Source organism: Staurois parvus, unplaced genomic scaffold (genome assembly GCF_062004578.1).
Source record: "Staurois parvus isolate SC_StPar_1 unplaced genomic scaffold, SC_StPar_1.0 ptg001489l, whole genome shotgun sequence".
Lineage (NCBI taxonomy): Eukaryota > Metazoa > Chordata > Amphibia > Anura > Ranidae > Staurois > Staurois parvus.
In genome coordinates, this window is record NW_028319285.1 from 613430 (window position 1) to 632196 (window position 18767).

General features: G+C 42.8%; 1 protein-coding gene across 1 annotated transcript in view; it reads right to left on the reverse strand.

Annotated features, from left to right (window-relative positions):
• Nucleotides 1-18767, reverse strand: part of LOXHD1 (lipoxygenase homology PLAT domains 1) — a 296932-nt gene that overhangs the window by 16804 nt on the left and 261361 nt on the right. The window contains exon 38 of the mRNA XM_089662524.1: nucleotides 4052-4222. Within this exon, the coding sequence (XP_089518650.1) occupies nucleotides 4052-4222 (171 nt within the window). The remainder of the gene's footprint in view (nucleotides 1-4051; nucleotides 4223-18767) is intronic.

Below are 18767 nucleotides of genomic sequence, written 5' to 3' on the forward strand. Positions count from 1 at the left end.
TCCATTACGACATGGTAGTGCAGCAATTAGAGGTCTAAATCAGGTGTGGGGAGGCGACACTGGGCCCGGTGATCCTTGACTTCTCCCAAGTTGTGCAGGTAGAACTTCACCTCCTTAAGGTTGCCTGCCCCTGCCATACACTAATGATGCAATGAAGAACAAAAACAAAAGCGCACCAACCTTGCGCATTACCTTGCTTCACCATGAAAGTCTCCCTTCTCTCGATGGGATTCGCACGTCTCCTACTCTAGTGTTCCGATTTTGGATTTTATATGCCTTATATATTGCCACTTTTGTGAGTATATATCTAATTCAATAAAATCACTCTTTTTTACTGAGGTAATGCGCAAGGTTTGTGCGCTTTGAGTTTGTTCTTCATTGCAGTTTATGTCGGGCTTCCCCAGCCTTGTGTAAGAGCTGCACAACCTTTGATCGGTTGCTGGATGAACTTTCATATATTGATCCATCTGCCCACTTCTGATCTGGGCCCCTGAGTGCAGGAGGTGTTGTCTTTGTATACACTAATGATGTACAGAACGCTTCCAAGTGGCCATATTACATTGATTTTTCTGGAACTTTTAAAGAGATTGATTCTAAATGCCAGGAAGTGGGCATTCCAATCATGGGATCGCTGTGATTGGCAGTCACAGCGGTCACATGATCACCAGCCATATGCATCGGGAGTTTTGTGTTTTGCAGAAATGCAGTACAGTCCATTTAACATGATTTCCAATGGGACACGTTCACATCACAGAGACTCCGCCCTCTCCTGGCTCTCCTCCTATCTATCTCAACGCTCCTTCAGTGTTACCTATAACGCTGCCACATCCCCCTCACTCTCCCTCTCTGTTGGGGTCCCCCAGGGCTCGGGCCCCTTCTCTTCTCAATCTACACCTCCTCCCTTGGTCAACTGATACACTCCCACGGCTTCAACTATCACCTCTATGCCGATGACACACAAATCTATCTCTCCACCCCTCTCCTCACCCCTTCAGTCTCCGCTCAAATCACTAGCCTACTGAACGACATATCAGACTGGATGTCACTCCATTAACTCAAATTAAACCTTTCCAAAACCGAGCTCCTAGTTTTCCCCCCAGCCCGCGCCCTCCCCTGACCTCTCCATCACATCCAACAACGCCACCATCAGTCCCACCCTGCAAGCCAGAGTACTTGGTGTCATTCTAGACTCCAATCTGTCTTTCCAGCCCCAGGTCCAATCGCTGACAAATTCATGCAGACTCCACCTCCGCAACATCTCCAAAATACGCACATTCCTAACTCCAGAAACTACAAAGCAACTCATTCACTCTCTTATCATATCACGACTTGACTACTGTAACTCCCTCCTCACCAGTCTATCCTGAATTCTGCGGCCAGACTCATCCACCTCCCCAACTGCTCCGTATCCGCCTCCCCCCTCTGACAATCCCTCCACTGGCTTCCGATTGGCCAGCGCATAAAATTCAAAATATTAACACTGACGTACAAAGCTGTCCATAATACTGCCCCAAACTACATCACCGACCTGATATCCATCTACCACCCAAAACGCACACTCTGCTCCTCACAAGACCTCCTACTCTCTGGTTCCCTGGTCTCCTCCTCCCATGCCTGTCTCCAGGACTTCTCCAGGGCTTCCCCCATCCTCTGGAACTCACTACCCCAATCCATCAGACTGTCACCTTCCCTCCTCACCTTTAGGTGAAAACCCATCTCTTCAGGGAAGCCTACCCCGCCCTCACCTAATTGCTGATCTCCTCCGCTCTTCCTACCACTCCATCCCCCACAGCTATCTCCTCCTGTACTACTCTCCCCTCCCTCCTAGATTGTAAGCTCCAAGGAGCAGGGCCCTCGAACCCCTCGTGTATTGTATTGTATTGTTACTCTACTGTCTCGTGTAATGTCTCCCATTATAATGTACAGCGCTGAGCGAACTGTTGGCACTTTATAAATACTGTATAATAATAATAATAATAATCTCCAAGTTTTCACCCCGGTTTTTGGAAAGGGTCAGGGACATTACTAACCACTTCCAGTCCGGACACTTTCACCCCCTTCCTGTCCAGGCCAATTTTCAGCTTTCAGCACTATCACACTTTGAATGACAATTGCGCGGTCATGCAACACTGTACCCATATGAATTTTTTATAATTTTTTTACACTGATTGCTTTTACACCCATAAAGGCTGTAAAAGCAATAATTTCTCATTCTCTCTGGCTGCATTCTTGCAGTCATTGAGAAGTACTGTGTGAGCTGTGATTGGTCACAGCTTGTCACATGGTACAAGGCTGTTGTGAAGGGCCCTGTACCATGTGATCATTCACAGATTTCACAAGTAGTAAGCAATGATGTCAGGAATTGACATCTTGTTTACTACTGTTCATGTGATCACTGATTGGCCAATAGATGAGAATGGAGGTTCCGATTGGGTCCGCCTGCCCGTTTTTCAGACATTTGTGTGAAAGTGCCTTAAGAGGCCTAATAAGGATATACAGCATATTCACCTACCACTGACCAGGGGTGCTTACAATGATCAACTTTTATTTATTTATATAAAACCTTCATCCCAAAAGGAAGAACCTTTTCTGTAAGTGGGCAGCACAGGGGCTAAATGGTTAGCACTTCCGCCTGGCAGTACTCGGGGTTATTGGTTCGCATTCCAACCACGGCACCTCCTGCCTGGAGTGTGCATGTTCTCCCTGTGCCTGTGTGGGTTTCCTCCAGGTACTCCGGTTTCCTCCCACACCCTAAGACATGCTGGTAGGTGAATTGGATCCTGTCAAAACTTGCCCAAGTATGTGTATGTATGAATGTGAGTTAGGGACCTTAGATTGTATGCCCCTTGAGAGTAATGCCGGCCGATTTTCGGACTGTTAATTGGTTGGCCGGTTTTCGGGTTTTTTGCACTTTTGAATTATCGGTCATGTTGGAAAATTTGTGGAAAACGATCGATTTTCGCGGCAATGATGGCCAAATCGTACGATCATTTTAACGAAAAAAAATATGCGCATGAGCCGTGACCTGGAAGGAACAGAAGTTTTGGCTGTTATATGGGGTGACCTTTATGACTTGGCCAATTTTTGTAATTGTTGGTGGCAACGTCGGTTTAATGAACGACCGATTTTTCGTTCGAAAAAACGTGCGGTTTTTCGAGCCGTCTATGGCCTGCATTAGGGACTGATTTGAATGGACAATATATGTAAAGCGCTGTGTAAATTGATGGCGCTATATAAGTACCTGAAATAAATAATAAAATAAATGTGAGTTAGGGACCTTAGATTGTACGCCCCTTGAGGGTTAGGAACTGATGTGAATGTACAATATATATGTAAAGTGCTGTGTAAATTGATGGCTCTATATAAGTACCTGAAATAAATAAATAAGTGTGATCTAGAATTCAGCTTCAGTTTGTTAGTGTATCTAAATCTGCTAGTACATCTAACACTCCCCTCCCCCTACAGTAGATTACCAATGCTGCTGTCCAAAGGTGTCCCCTGTGCAGGAGTGGGGGTACTCTAATACAGGAGGCGTGTTACCGGCCAGATCACTAGGTAAAAATAGAGGGAAGAAAGCCTAAAAAAAGAAAAATTAATGAAGCCACCACATCTAATGATTGGTAAGTGGCAATATATTCTGTTTTTGGTTTTGGGTTTAACCCCCGGTTCACATATCCGCGTTCCTGCGGTCTGCGTTTTGCGCGCGCACGACAGCCCATTCATTTGACCCCGGGACACGCAGGGAAGAAGTCCCTGCACTTCTTCTGAAAACGTGCCCACACGGGAATCTCGGTTCCCAGTACGGTCGCGATTTCCAGTGCGGGTGCCGTGCCATTGGAATTAATGGCGCCCACCCGCGGGTCCGCATTCCTCTGTGCGGGTGGTGCGGTTTCACGGATTTTTGTGTGGATCCGCAGCGGCACTATCCGCACAGATGTGAACCGAACCTAATACCTTGCTTCCCGTTGGTCTCACCTGTTGTAACCCCCAATCTCTTTGGAAACCTCCTTCCCAGAATGCTATCATGAGAATAGGCAATGCTTCAACTTACAAGTGCGCTCCTTGAGGTCCAGGATGTCATTGTTGGCACAGGCGAGCTCTCTGATGATCTGCTTGTCATCGCGGTTCTTGGCCAGCCAGCGATCGCACTGGAAGCGGAACGTCTTGTTCATCACCTCGTCTCTCACATCTATGAACTCCAAGTGCCACGCAGCACCGACCCCTGGAAAACAACCAAAGACATCATCCCATCACACTCCTATCAATGGTCGCAGATCTTCATTATGAAAGCTGTGCAAAGAGCAAGGAGTGCTTACCAGAGTCAGCTCAGTGGTGACACGGAGGGCCCTATGGAACGGTCTGCATGAGACCCATAAATTGGATCCCCTCTGTCACCTTGAAGAAAATTAAAAGCATGCAAAAGGTTGATGTTCCCTTTCCCTGGGAGCCAAGTTGGCCCTATATTATGGTCTTATTCTCAAAAATGTGTTTGCTTCGCTTTGTTGGGATGGTTGTAAATGAACTAGAGCGCGGGGGTTACAGAAGAACAGACCACATAGCGTAGGGGCGAGCACTTCTTCCCTGCAGCACTGGGGTCACCAGTTCATATCCTGGTTAGGACACAAATCTGCATGAAGTCTCCATGTTCTCACTGTGCTTGTAAGCATCTCCTCCCACACTCCAAAGGCAAGCTGACATGGTAGATTATTTAGCTCTAGTACAGTGGGTAAAGTATTGAACACATCACAATTTTTCTCAGTAATTAGTTCTAAAGGTGCTATTGATATGAAATTTTCACCACGTGCCAGTAACAACCCATTACCAAGGTGTCACACAAGAAACATCTCATGATGGGTAAACACAAAGAGCACTCTCAAGACCTTCGAAACCTTATTGTTGCAAAATATACTGATGGCATTGGTTACAGAAGGGTTTCTAAACATCTGAATGTTCGCCAGCTGACAAGACACCAGCTGAAATTACTATCAGCTAGGTCAACTGATGACCTATAAAAAGGCATCTCATTACCAAGGTGTCACACAAGAAACATCTCATGATGGGTAAACACAAAGAGCTCTCTCAAGACCTTCACAACCTTATTGTTGCAAAACAAACTAAAAGTTCAGAAATTAAATTCTGTGTAATAAAATGGAATGACACAGGGAAAAAGTGCTGAACACATGAAGAAAGGGAGGCGCAAAAGGTCATAGAAAGACCAGACACCAGCTGAAATCTGTCGGTAATTGGAAAGCAATCCTGCCCCTTGTCAGAGCAAATTACTATCAGCTGGTTCAGTCTCAACTGATGACCTATAAAAAGGCATCTCATTACCAAGGTGTCACACAAGAAACATCTCATGATGGGTAAACGCAAAGAGCTCTCTCAAGACCTTCGCAACCCTATTGTTGCAAAACATACTGATGGCATTGGTTACAGAAGGATTTCTAAACTTCTGAATGTTCACCACATGTCGGTAACAACCCATGCAAGTCATACATAGAAAGAAAACAAAACAAATAAGTTCAGAAATTAAATTCTGTGTAATAAAATGGAATAACATAAGGAAAAAGTATTGAACACATGAAGAATGGGAGGTGCAAAAAGGCATGGAAAGCCAAGACACCAGCTGAAATCTGTCAGTAATTGGAAAACAATCCTGCCCCTTGTCAGCGCAAATTACTATCAGCTGGTTCAGTCTCAACTGATGAGTTATAAAAAGGCATCTCATTAGCAAGGTGTCACACAAGAAACATCTCATGATGGGTAAACGCAAAGAGCTCTCTCAAGACCTTCGCAACCTTATTGTTGAAAAACATGCCGATGGCATTGGTTAGAAAAGGATTTCTAAACTTCTGAATGATCCAGTGAGCACTGTTGGGGCCATAATCTGGAAGTGGAAAGAACATAATTTCACCATAAACTGCCCACGATTTTTTTGCAAGATTTCTGACAGAGCAGTGAAAAGAATTATCAGAAGAGTTGTCCAAGAGCGAAGGACCATTTGTGGAGAGCTTCAGAAAGACTGGGAATTAGTAGGTACAATTGTTTCAAAGAAAACAATAAGTAATGCACTCAACCGCCAAGGCCGGTTATGCACACTCACCACCCAAGACTCCATTGCTGAAGAAAAAGCATGTTGAAGCTCATTTAGAGTTTGTGCACAACATTTAGGCAAGCCTGTGAAATACTGAGAGAATATAGTCTGGTCAAATGAGACAAAAATTGAACTCTTTGGATGCCATAATACACACCATGTTTGGAGGTCAAATGGTACTGCACATCGCCCCAAAAACACCATACCAACAGTGAAGCATGGAGGTGGGAACATCATGGTGTGGGGCTGTATTCAGCATACGGTGCTGGCAAACTTCATGTCATTGAAGGAAGGATGAATGGAATAATGTACCAAGACATTCTTGATAAAAATCTGCTTCCATCTGCCAGGATGATGAAGATGAAACGAGGGTGGACATCTCAGCAAGACAATGATTCAAAACACAAAGCCAAGGAAGTTCTCAGCTGGTTTCAAAGAAAGAAAATAAATCTGCTAGAATGGCCCAGCCAATTACCTGACTTGAATCCAATAGAAAACCTACGGAAAAAACTAAAGATCAGAGTTCATAGAAGAGGCCCATGGAACCTTTAAGATTTGAAGACTGTGCGAAAGAATGGACCAAAATCCCACCTGAGCAATGCATGCAACTAGTTTCTCCATACAGGAGGCGTCTTGAAGCTGTCATTACCAACAAAGGATTTTGTATGAACTAATAAATAAATTTCAGTTAGCGTGTTCAATACTTTTTCCCTGTGTCATTACCAGGGGTGGACTGACAACTCATGGGGCCCCCGGGCAACAGGGGATCATGGGACCCCTGTGTCCTTGCCTAAACTCAAAAAACCCTATGAAAAAGGTACCAGGGGCATCTCATGGGGCCCCCTACTGACCCCGGGCCCTCGGGCAGTGCCGGAGTTTCTAAATGGTCAGTCCGCCCCTGGTCAATACTTATTTTACCCGTGTATGTGTGTTCCTGTATGCATGTGGGATGGGGACCTTTTAGAAGGTTCACACTTATGTGGTGCGGGGAGCCGCATGTGATTTGGACAGAAATCGCACCGCATTCCTGTTCAAGTTACATGCAATTCTTTGCAGTGAGATTTGAGCCCATTCATTTGTATGGCTAAAATCGCACCACTCCCGCACAAAAAAGGTGCATACACCTTTTTTTTTGTCACACTGGAATCAGATTACATGGGTGTTCACACCCATGCGATCCGATTCAGCCAATTGCACTGCATTTTTCAAACTGTTTGTGGGGTCTAGTGAACTTAACATTGACACCCGCGGAGCGTGATTGTGATGCGGTTTGGGAAACAATCAGGAATTGATGAGAATCCCACACTGCATCAGTATGAACCGGGAATAATAGTCACAACACACACTTTCATTTCATAACATCAACATTGTAATAGCAATACAGACAATAGTATTTTTGAAAATCCAGTATAAGCTGCCTGTCTGTGGATCATTTCTTTGCACGGCTTCCTGAGGTCCCTGCATGCTTTGCAGCTTCTCCTCGGCTGTTTAATTTCAGTTTCTAAAGACTACATATCCCATGGTACCATGCTGCCTACAAGCAGTGATTACTATACTGACTCCGCCTCCTGGAACTCCTCCTTTCACCACCTCTGTAACCTCTCTGCAGGCCCTGTGAAATGTGTGACACAGCAGTGCCTATCAACAGGGTATGGTGATTACGTGTCACAATTCAAGGAAGTATAATGTGTGAAGATCTTCACAAAGTAAGTTTACAAACTTCAAGATCGATCAGATTAATAGGAGTAGGCTAGAAATGACTAAAATAAAAAGTGAAAATTAATACAGGCGTACCTCAGTTTACGTAATTTTCGGTTTACGAATGAAAATACATTGAAAATAATGCCTCGGTTTATGAATTTTTTCACAATACGAATGGATTAATTGGTTTTCAATGCATTTACAAATTAATTTTTAATCATGTCCCTGTACAGTATTTATACCTTTAAATTGCACTTTATAAAGAGTTTTGAACAGATAAGACTTTTTTTTTACTTTTTTCTGACCTCGGTAACGGATTTATTGGTTTTCAGTGCATTTACACATTTTTTTTAAATCATGTCCCTTTATGCCTTTAAAGTGCACTTTATAAAGAGTATTGAACAGATAAAACTTTTTTGACCTTTTTCTGACCTCCGGAACAGATTAATTGTTTTTCAATGCATTTATGAATTAATTTTTAAGCATCTCCCTGTACAGTATTTATGCCTTTAAAGTGCACTTTATAAAGAGTTTTGAACAGATAAAAGACTTTTTTTTAATTTTTTTTTGACCTCCGGAACAGATTAATTAGTATTTCAATGCATTTACGAATTTTTTTTAATCATGTCCCTTTATGCCTTTAAAGTGCATTTTATAAAGAGTTTTGAACAGATAAAAGACTTTTTTAAAACTTTTTTCTGATCTCCGGAAAGGTTTAATTGGTTTTCAATGCATTCTTATGGGAAACTGCATTTTGGTTTTTGAATTTTTGCGCAATACAAAAGGTCCCACAAAAAAAATTTAATTCGTAGACCGAGGTATGCCTGTATATGATTTAAATTTTGATTTGATTTGATCACTGGCTCTGTTCAGTTTACTGAGGCGCAGTAAACTGTGTTTACTATGCTTCAGTTTATCAATGACCGGGAAGCTCCATTCATTCTGTGCAGCTGAGGCTTCAGAGGAGGAAATTGAGGGCTGTGTCCTTGATCTCCTTCCTCTGTTTCAAAGGTGAAACATCAGAGGTTTCTATAGACCACTGATATTTCACCAAAACCCCCCCTACAGGGCTCCTAAAAAATTGTAAATAAAAAAGTAAAATGGTAAAAAAATAAAAATAACAAAAATAAATAAATAAATAAATACTGGGCACCAGTGGAGGAACTACTAGGGTTGCAAAGGTCGCACTAGCGACTGAGCCCTGGCGTTCCACCACCATGGGGGTCCCTGGCTGGGGGTCAAGGGGGCCCTTTATGGTTTCTTGCACCAGGGCCCTGAAGGTTCTAGGTGTCATTCCTGGTTGGCCAATGCAAAAGAGAGAGGACTCCAGACACAGACCAGGAGAAGATGGCAGCTGTGGAGTGATGAGGGAGAGCACATCGCTGGAGGAGGACACTGTGAGAAGGACGTTTGCCATAATGAGCAACAGCCCTGGGGAACCACAATCAAATTTAGCTTCACTTTACAAAGCCTTCCTTTCTCACCCATAAGTATACAAGGCAGGTAACTCTACTGTGGGCCTCATTTTAATTTCCATCTGGTTGATGAAAGCTCAATATAGGAGGTTAGATAATTACACCATCATGAAAAAGGGTACGATAAAGGAATAAATAAGTAAAGGTATTTACACTATCTTTATAATCCAAGTAACCTTCCATAATCTTTCAAAGCCTTTACAAATCCCCATCTCCCTTACCTGTGGTATAAATATGGCTCCTATGGAACTAAATCTAGAATTTCCGATTATTACACAACGGCTCTAGCAATTTTAACTCATCCCAGCTCGTTAACTTCTATTTCCCATTTGTTTCCTAGTAGCCCAGTAACAATATGCAGACGGAAGAGTATTAAACCATATGGGTATCTACTAGGAAAAAAAAGAAAGAAACCAATTGAAGTATTCCAGCTGCCATACGATTCAGACGCAAACCTCATATGACAAGACTCCTCTTTTATGAAATGTCCATGGCCTAAAATTTAATTTCAAGCATCTATGTCTTGGTGGATGGCCTTCGGGGAATTTAAATGAAAGTAGTGGAAGGGTTTTTATAGCTATTAGGCAACCTTTAATCCTAAGCATTTTCCCAGAAAGGTCTACAAATTTTGCCTCCCTGACATACGGCGGTCATTAGGATGCAGCTGATATGATCTGAATATGGAACAGTGGTTTGTGGTTTATTTTATTTATTAAATGGATCTTTCATTTTTATGCAAAATCATAGTTTTAGAAATAAATATTTGGTACTTGGTGCTTTTAAACCTCAGAGAGAATTCTTTATTTTTTAAATAGACCACTTAGCAGAAGCTGCCCACTTGTAGACTGTGTAACGGAACCGTCCCAACCTGTATTTCCGTTAGGATACCGCTTCCCTGTCCGAACACCGACCACAGACACCACAGCAGACCATACAAGACTAGATGACACCAGTCTGGAAGTGAACCAGGAAATAGACCGCTTTATTTTAACACAGATACAAGATATACATTCAAGGGAACAACCCCCCTCCCTGCATAAGGGGCAGGACAATCTACACAGGGTGGGGCAATCTACCTTTAGTAACAAGAGACACACCAACACACAGTCCCATCAGGGGTGTCAGGAATGGACTTGCCAATAATGGTGGGACTCACCTGCCTTGTGGGCTGCAGTACCAGGGCTGGCCAGCGGGTGCTCTCAGCAACCAGAGACTCAACCCTGCAGTCAGCCAAACACCTGAAGCTGATTACGGAGGTGTATTTAAGGGATGGCCAAACCTGCAGTCTGGGCCTTGGTGTGTGTTTTTCCATGGGCCCCTGTATCTTGTTACCTGCATTCCTGTTCCTGTTCCTGTTCCTGTTCCTGCCTGAATGACTTGTTGCCGACCCTGCTTGATCCTGACCTCTGCTGACTTCTCCTGTTTGATCCCTGGCTTGTGACCCCGACCATTCTCTCTGCCTGCTCCTCCTGTTCCTACCTGCCCGATTGTTATTGACCCGGCCTGCCTGACTACGCTTGCATTGTATGTATTGTTATCTGTGGGTGGTTTGGTTCGTTTGCACTGTGTTTATGTTTTAGTATTGCACTGCGTTTTGTATTGTTAGTATTAATAAATTATATTGTTTATAACATATCTGAAGCCTGCGTTTCCCTGCGTCAGTTCACATACCTCTGGTCATACCCGGAGCCCTGACATTGGGGGAGGGCTGCTGGAAACACCTCCCACCAAGCCAATACACATAAACACATACATCCCATAATAGTTTTCTCCCAAGCAAGACACACAATAGAACAATGGGACGCAACCACATTGCATTAAACAATCAACAACCCCCCACCCCAATATTAGGACAGATCACCCTGCACCCCTAACAGGCACATGGTGACTTACACATAAGAGGGATATGGGGAGCTGAGACAGGGGTCCCCCCATCTCTCTAAAGTAAGCTGGGTTCCATGGGCCCCCCACCCGAAGTGACTCCCGTTACAGACTGTATCTCTCTAATTCAAACTCCATAGATAGCAGAACTATAGGCAGGAAGGGGTGTTTCCAACCTCTGACTTGTGTATTATGTACTGTATTACCCTCTGTGTGTATTATGAATAAGGACGAACAGCAGGGAATCAAACTACCCACTCCGTACATAAAAGAACTGCACAAGACTTGCGGTCAGCAGATTTCTAGATGAATGCGATATACAGTTGTGTTCAAAATAATAGCAGTGTGTTGAAAAAAGTGAATAAAGCTCAAAATCCTTCTAATAGCTTTTATTTCCATCCACACAAATGCATTGGGAACACAACACATTCTATTCCAAATCAAAACATGAAGAAAAATAGATCAAATTTGTGTTGTTCCTCTAAAAAAATTGAAGAAAAGTGAATATTAGACGGTTCAAAAAAATCGCAGTGTTTGTATTCTTCTTTACAAACTCAAACATTCACTATATAAACTGAAAAATGTTTGAAGATTTTGCTTTCCTTTGAATGACTTCATGAATATTTGGTTGTAGTCGCACTGTTTCTGAGAACTGCTGTACATCTGTGTTGCATGGAGTCACCCAACTTCTGGCCCCTGTGATCAGGTATTCCAGCCCAGAATGATTGGATGACATTCCACAGTTCTTCTCTATTTCTTGGTTTTGCCTCAGAAACTGCATTTTTGATGTCACCCCACAAGTTTTCTATTGGATTAAGATCCGGGGATTGGGCTGGCCACTCCATAACGTCAATCTTGTTGGTCTGGAACCAAGATGTTGCACGTTTACTGGTGTGTTTGGGGTCGTTGTCTTGTTGGAACACCATTTCAAGGGCATTTCCTCTTCAGCATAAGGCAGCATGACTTCTTCAAGTATTCTGATGTATTCAAACTGATCCATGATCCCTGGTATGCGATAAATAGGCCCAACACCGTAGTATGAGAAACATCCCCATATCATGATGCTTGCACCACCATGCTTCACTGTCTTCACAGTGTACTGTGGATTGAATTCAGTGTTTGGGGGTCGTCTGACAAACTGTCTCCACCCACTAGACCCTAAAAGAACAATCTTACTTTCATCAGTCCACAAAATGTTGCGCCATTTCTCTTTAGGCCAGTCAATGTGCTCTTTGGCAAATTGTAATCTCTTCAGCACGTCTTTTTTTCAACAGTGGGACTTTGCGGGGGCTTCTTGCAGATAGCTTGGCTTCACATTCTAATTGTAACAGTCCTCACAGGGAACTTTACACCTTCTTTCATCTTCCTGGAGCTGATTGTTGGCTGAGTCCTTGCCATTTTGGCTATTCTTCTATCCATTCCAATGGTAGTTTTTCGCTTTCTTCCGCGTCTTTCAGGTTTTGGTTGCCATTTTAAAACATTTGCGATCATTTTAGCTGAGCAGCCTATCATTTTCTGCACTTCTTTATATGTTTTCCCCTCTCCAATCAACTTTTTAATCAAGGTACGCTGTTCTTCTGAACAATGTCTGGAACGACCCATTTTCCTCAGAATTTCAGAGAGAAATGCACTGTAACCAGCATGTACAACATTTGCTGCCTTCCTTCCTTAAATAAGGGCAATAATTGCCACCTGTTTTTCAAAGAATGAATGACCTCACTAATAGAACTCCACACTGCTATTATTTTGAACATGCCCCTTTCAATGAGTGATTCAATGACACAGAATCAGCAGCATGCATGTCATGACTGTGGGGTCTGTTGGATTTCTATTACTCTACTACACCTGCTAGTAAATTATTTGCCATGTAGAAATATCATTTCTACCAAAAACAGTGATTGATCCGGTTAGTGATGTCTGACTGCTATTATTTTGAACACAACTGTATATGAAATAATTCGTATCTACCAAGATAAAATGAAAATATTAAAAGGAAAATAAAACAATGAATTTTTTTAAAAAATGAATAGGGAAAACAAGTACAATACCTTTGTTCCATTTAAAATAAACCAGTGGTTACTATAAAACTAGCAAACCAGCAGAAGAATTACAGTAAACATAGGAACTCTACTGGGTCTTCTAGGATTTACTAGAATCTCTATTATTTACAGTATCCCTGCTGTATTTTCCAGGATTTCTAGGACCTCCAGTACTCACGGGAGCTATACCAGGTCTTCCAGTATTCCTAGGTCCTCCACTACCTCCAGGACTTCCAGAGTTCCCAGAAATGATGCTGGGCATGTCCTCTGACCAGAAGGGTATTTAAGCACCAGACTTTGAAGTGGTTGATGCTGTGCCAGCTACCTGAGAGCTACAGCCCTATACTATTTACTTGCTAGACTGACGGGACTACTCTCTTGCTTGCAGCCCAACAAGACCCCTGCCTGGACCTCACTATCTTCTCCCTTGCTGCCTGGCAAGACCCCTGCTTGACCTTACTACTATATTCCTTGTCGCTTGCCTAGACCCCTGCTCAGATCTTACATCTTTCCTATCCTAATGCCTTGTGAACAGTCTCCGCATTGTAGCCTCCCTGTTCCAGCCTTCCCTTGGTGGAGCAATCCTGAGGGACACAACCTGGTGCCAGTTTGCAGCAAAGAAAACTACTGCCCACTTGGAGCTTCGGCTCATTATCCCTTGTGGAGTGCTCTGGTGAAGCCTGATGTGCCTTGAAAAAGCTTGTATCACCTGCTAGGAACCACCATAACACAGACACCAACACCTAGAGGCACTTGCATGTACTGTCACATAACTTGCAGAGCTGCCCAGAGCACACTCCTGATCCCCTGTTGGTTCACATAGGAGGGCCTCTAGCTGAACAGTGATTGTGGTTCCCCAGAGTTTCATGAGGCTCATTTTCTGCAGCGTGCGGGCCTCTATGTAGGCTGCGCTCTGTCCTGGAGCCAGCGGCGTGAGGTATTTTTTAAATAAATTCTCAGGTTTGAAAGAATTCAATCAATATACTGTATATCACTGCTTCATGGCTGCAGTGGTCACATGACTTGAAAAAGGGCCACGCCTGAAACGCGTTGTCATGACACAGCCTAATCCCACATTCCCACCGACGAGGCTTGCACTTCAGCAAGGTGTGTCCTCTGGCCAGCGGCTCTTTCTGGTCCTGATGATGTTGCATCCAGTGCATCCTTTTTTTGTGAGCAATGGAATGCCAGCCGGAGTCCCCAACTCCCAGCGGGGCTTGGATTGCAGTACCTGAATTTTCTGCATTCTAGTTGTCCCCATAGTTTGGGAAGACATTAGTGGCCACAGCCAGCACCAATCTTAAACCATGAAACTGCTGATTATTGGTCACCACACAGGCATGACACTAGCACCTCTAAGCATTTTATTTTGGATTACTCTGAATGACTTTTGAGACTGGTATTTCCAATCACACAAGATTACGGTTTTTGTATGTATGATAATTTGGAAATTATAATTTTACAATAAAATCCCTATGTGCTTTTAATGGGCAAATTGTGGTACAGAAGCACAGCTTCATTTCTCCCAACTGTGATACTGAAATTTATAGAGGTATTCCCAAGTGCTGTTTGAACTGGACTTTTGGATAACGCTGAGAACACAACCTGTCTTTTGACCCCAACTACTCTTTGATAACTGCGTGCCCTGAACCTAGACTGTCACTGAACCACCCTGCCTGTCTGCCAACCACAAGTACCTGCTCACTGTGCTCGGTTTGCGTCTACCTTGGCGTTGTAGCCAGGCACTTTAGCATTGGGTATAAGACCTGGGGGCAACCAAGTACTGGTAGGCCTGCTCTGTGCTGGGACAAGGTCATCCAGCGCCCTGGGCAAACATGCCAAACTGCACCCCCTCCTTCATTATATGTAGCTTAGGGGATCCTATGCCTCCCAGCTCTTTCCTCCTCTCCTTGCTGCTCTCAGTGCTGAGCTGACAACAGCAGCAATGCCTTGTCACTATGCCTGTCAACTGAAGGAAGGCGTCCTCATCCCTACAGTAAACCATTGCACCCAGGGCAGCTGCTCCTCTCACCCACCCCATTTCCAGGACCTGGGTCTGCTTGCCTTATGGGAAAAGAGGCTGCTATAGGCGAAGAACACAGAAGCCAGCTATACTGCGTGACCACCAATGCTAGAGGTAGGACATAAACTAGGAGTGACCATCAAGGCATTGACCAAGTGGTTGGAAAATATCACACAATTCAAACGGATTTTTGATGATTGATTATGCAGAATATAAGATGCTTGCTTTCTTTGGAAAAGCTTCTTGGCATGACTATCCAATGGAGATGCTAGGCAGATGGAAAAAAAAGTATTTGTTGGATGATATTGAAGAAGCAGAAGACCTTTTGTATGGGTACATTAAAGTGAAACTAAACTCAAAAATTGACGATTTACTATTTTGTCTTGTAATTCTCCTGAAAAAAGCATGACGCATCTTGTGTTTTTGTTTTGAACCTCATAGCTGTATACTGTATATGCAGTTCGAGATGATCTATATATGCACCAATAACCAAGGAGAACCAAGGATATAAAGGATCTTGTGGGATGTCATCTTTACACGGCTGTTTCTCTGTGTTTTTACATGCTCCCTTGAAAGTATGTGCTATACATACACCATAAATTCTACAGTTCCTGCCATTGAAGTCAATGAGTCAACCAGACAGCAGAATTCAGGGCAGAATGACTTTGTCTGCCACATGGAAGAAAAATATGTTTGAAATATATTTTAAAAATATTCTTCCCAAATATATTGACATATATTTGAAATGCAAAAATTTTGGCCATATTTAATATATTTTAAAATATATTTATTTATATATATATATATATATATATATATATATTGTGGCAGTGCGGTATCCTGCCACGGTGGAAATCACGATGGACACCCAGGATTCTCAACCATACAGGTTGAGGGGCTCCAGGCAGTTCTCATAATGCAGAGGAAACTGGTTTATAAGTTTCCTCTTTGGTTTGTAAAGCCTGTTTTGGGACCTGTAGCCTGGAGATTTCTAAGAGATTTGGGAGGGATGGAATCTCCAATCCTGGGCCCATGTTTTGAGAGCAGCCAGCGCGCTGATTGCACAGGTGTGTGCAGGCCTTTTTGTGGAGGCCAGGCCATGATTCTGGGCTCCACCCCGGCAGTCAGGAGGGCTCCACCCTGGCAGACGGGAGGTCTCTGCCTTGGAGTCAGGTGGGCTTCACCAAGGAGAGGTGGAAGCCAGACTAGCTGTGTGCTAGAGGTTTGCTGTGTGAAAAAAACAACCTTTTGGAAGGAGTCTGCAGGAGACAGTCATAGAGCGGTATCCCTGAGAGAGCCAGAAGGCTGAGTATTGTTTAATTTGTGTGATGGTGGATACCCCTGAAAAAGAAGCGAGTTGCTGTGTGCTTTGAAGAAGCTCTACCATTAAGAAGCGAGTTCCTACAATATATATATATATATATATATATATATATATATATATATACACATACACTGCATGCTGAAATGCGTTTTTTTATATATTACAAAATATATGAAAAATATTTTTTTAAACATATATTTTTTAAATATATTCTTCAGATTTAGTTTACATATAAAAAAGTCATTTTAACATATATTTTTACATATATTTGGAAATGCATTCCAAAAATGTAGATTTGTATTTTTAAAGACATACAGTATATTTGAAATGTATTTTTTAAAATATATTTCATATATTTTGTAATAAAAACGCATTTCAACATACAGTGTGTGTGTGTATATGTATATATATATATATATATATATATATATATGACTGTATTTTGAAAAATATTGAATATGGTCAAAATTGTAGCATTTCAAATATATGTCAATATATTTGGGAAGAATATTTTTAAAATAGATTTCAAACATATTTTTCTTCCATGTGGGCTTCCACTCCCCAAAAAGGTATACTCGCTGATCCATGCTCACTTCATGCTTCTTCACCCCATGAGCTTACTTGGGTGAAAAAGGTCTTTGCCCAGCCTCTACGTGACAGTGTTAGGACCTGGAGATTGTAAGGAGCACCAAATGCTGATGCCAAAGCAGACGAGGAAGGATCTCAAATAAATGACCAGAGAACAGCTGGATTTAATAATAAAATAAGGTGCTTTCTGTCTCATTTAAAGAAAGGGGGTTTAGTCATGCAATCTTCCTTTATGCCTCTACATCCAAGTTGGCCTCAGTTTGCTCCCTTCACCTGCTTTACCATAATCTGGTTAAACTTTCTAATTGCCCTATGCCCCATTCCACAGAATTCTGTTCTCCATACACTGCCTGATGATGGCCAACTAGCAAGAAACAGCAATATGCAGTCTGGAATACATGGGATCATAACATTGGGTCTCTCCGTGGTATAAACCAGCAGGTCTAGATATCCAGTTGGCTCCTGGGTCAGGCAACTCCTTTTTATTTGTATTTGTGATGGGGGTAATGATAATGTATGCTTTAGGAAGACTTGATTCTGCTTTTCAAGAGTGCTGCAGCTCTTCAACAAAAACCTTTCCTCTTCACAATTAACCAGGACCTCTCTACTGATGTCCACTGGGGGTTGGGAAGAACAAAGTTTAATAACAGTCATTCTTAGCCCAGGCTATTGTAATACTTTGTCTCTAATGACAAATGTCAGCTTCCTTTCTCGTGGAGAATTCCTTAGATATACATAGGATCTTCCAAGGGAGAAGGGTATGTGTTCTTCAGACTAGTCCCCTGTGGTGAGACTGCCGAAGGATAAAGACTCTGTCCACTTGACACAATGGTAATTGTTTTTCTGACAAATCAGCCGTCAACTGGATTGAGTCAGTGGTGCAGAAGATGTCGAGGATGGGCAATGAACAGCCCCAAGGTTCCAGAGAAAGGGTAGCTGCCCACTAATAGGCCCTTATACATCGCGGACTCCACCAGATGAAACAGAGGCAATTACTTATATAAAGAAAGCGCATTCAGAGATGACAGAAAAGTGGTTGAAACATAGATTAGGTCTTCATAAAGCAGGTCTGACAAGCCTCACTAATTAGGAAGAGGAAGGTTATAATAGAAAAGGCAAGTTTTTGTTCCTAAAAAGATTCCCCGATCGCACAGTGTGAGTTCTGTCGGCTACATCTAAAGGTTCATGGACAATGCCCCTAGCAGAATGTGTCTTCCTTGTAATCCATCTATTTCAAGGGACACTAGATATTTTATCCTTTTTTATGTCAATGAGATCAACTTACTTTTCAAAAAAAAGTATCAATGTGTACTGTTTTCCTGTTCCTGTTGTATTGTTTCCACATGTACGCATAAAAATCCTATACATATTTATACTGACACGTACCGTGCTTACAGTCTAATGTCTATAGGTCCAGCAGATGCGTAACAAGCAGGTTTATGGAAACAACTGATTGGACACCGCCCCACTTCCCAATTCCAAAATTGGGGACTCTGGAAGTGTTTGGATGCTCTATGTGACGAGAGTCACTTTGTGTGGGGGGCCCATGGAACACAGCTCACTTTGGAGAGGTGGGGAGACCCCCGTCTCAGCTCCCCATATCCCTCTTATGTGTAAATCACCCTGTGCCTTTTAGGGGTTC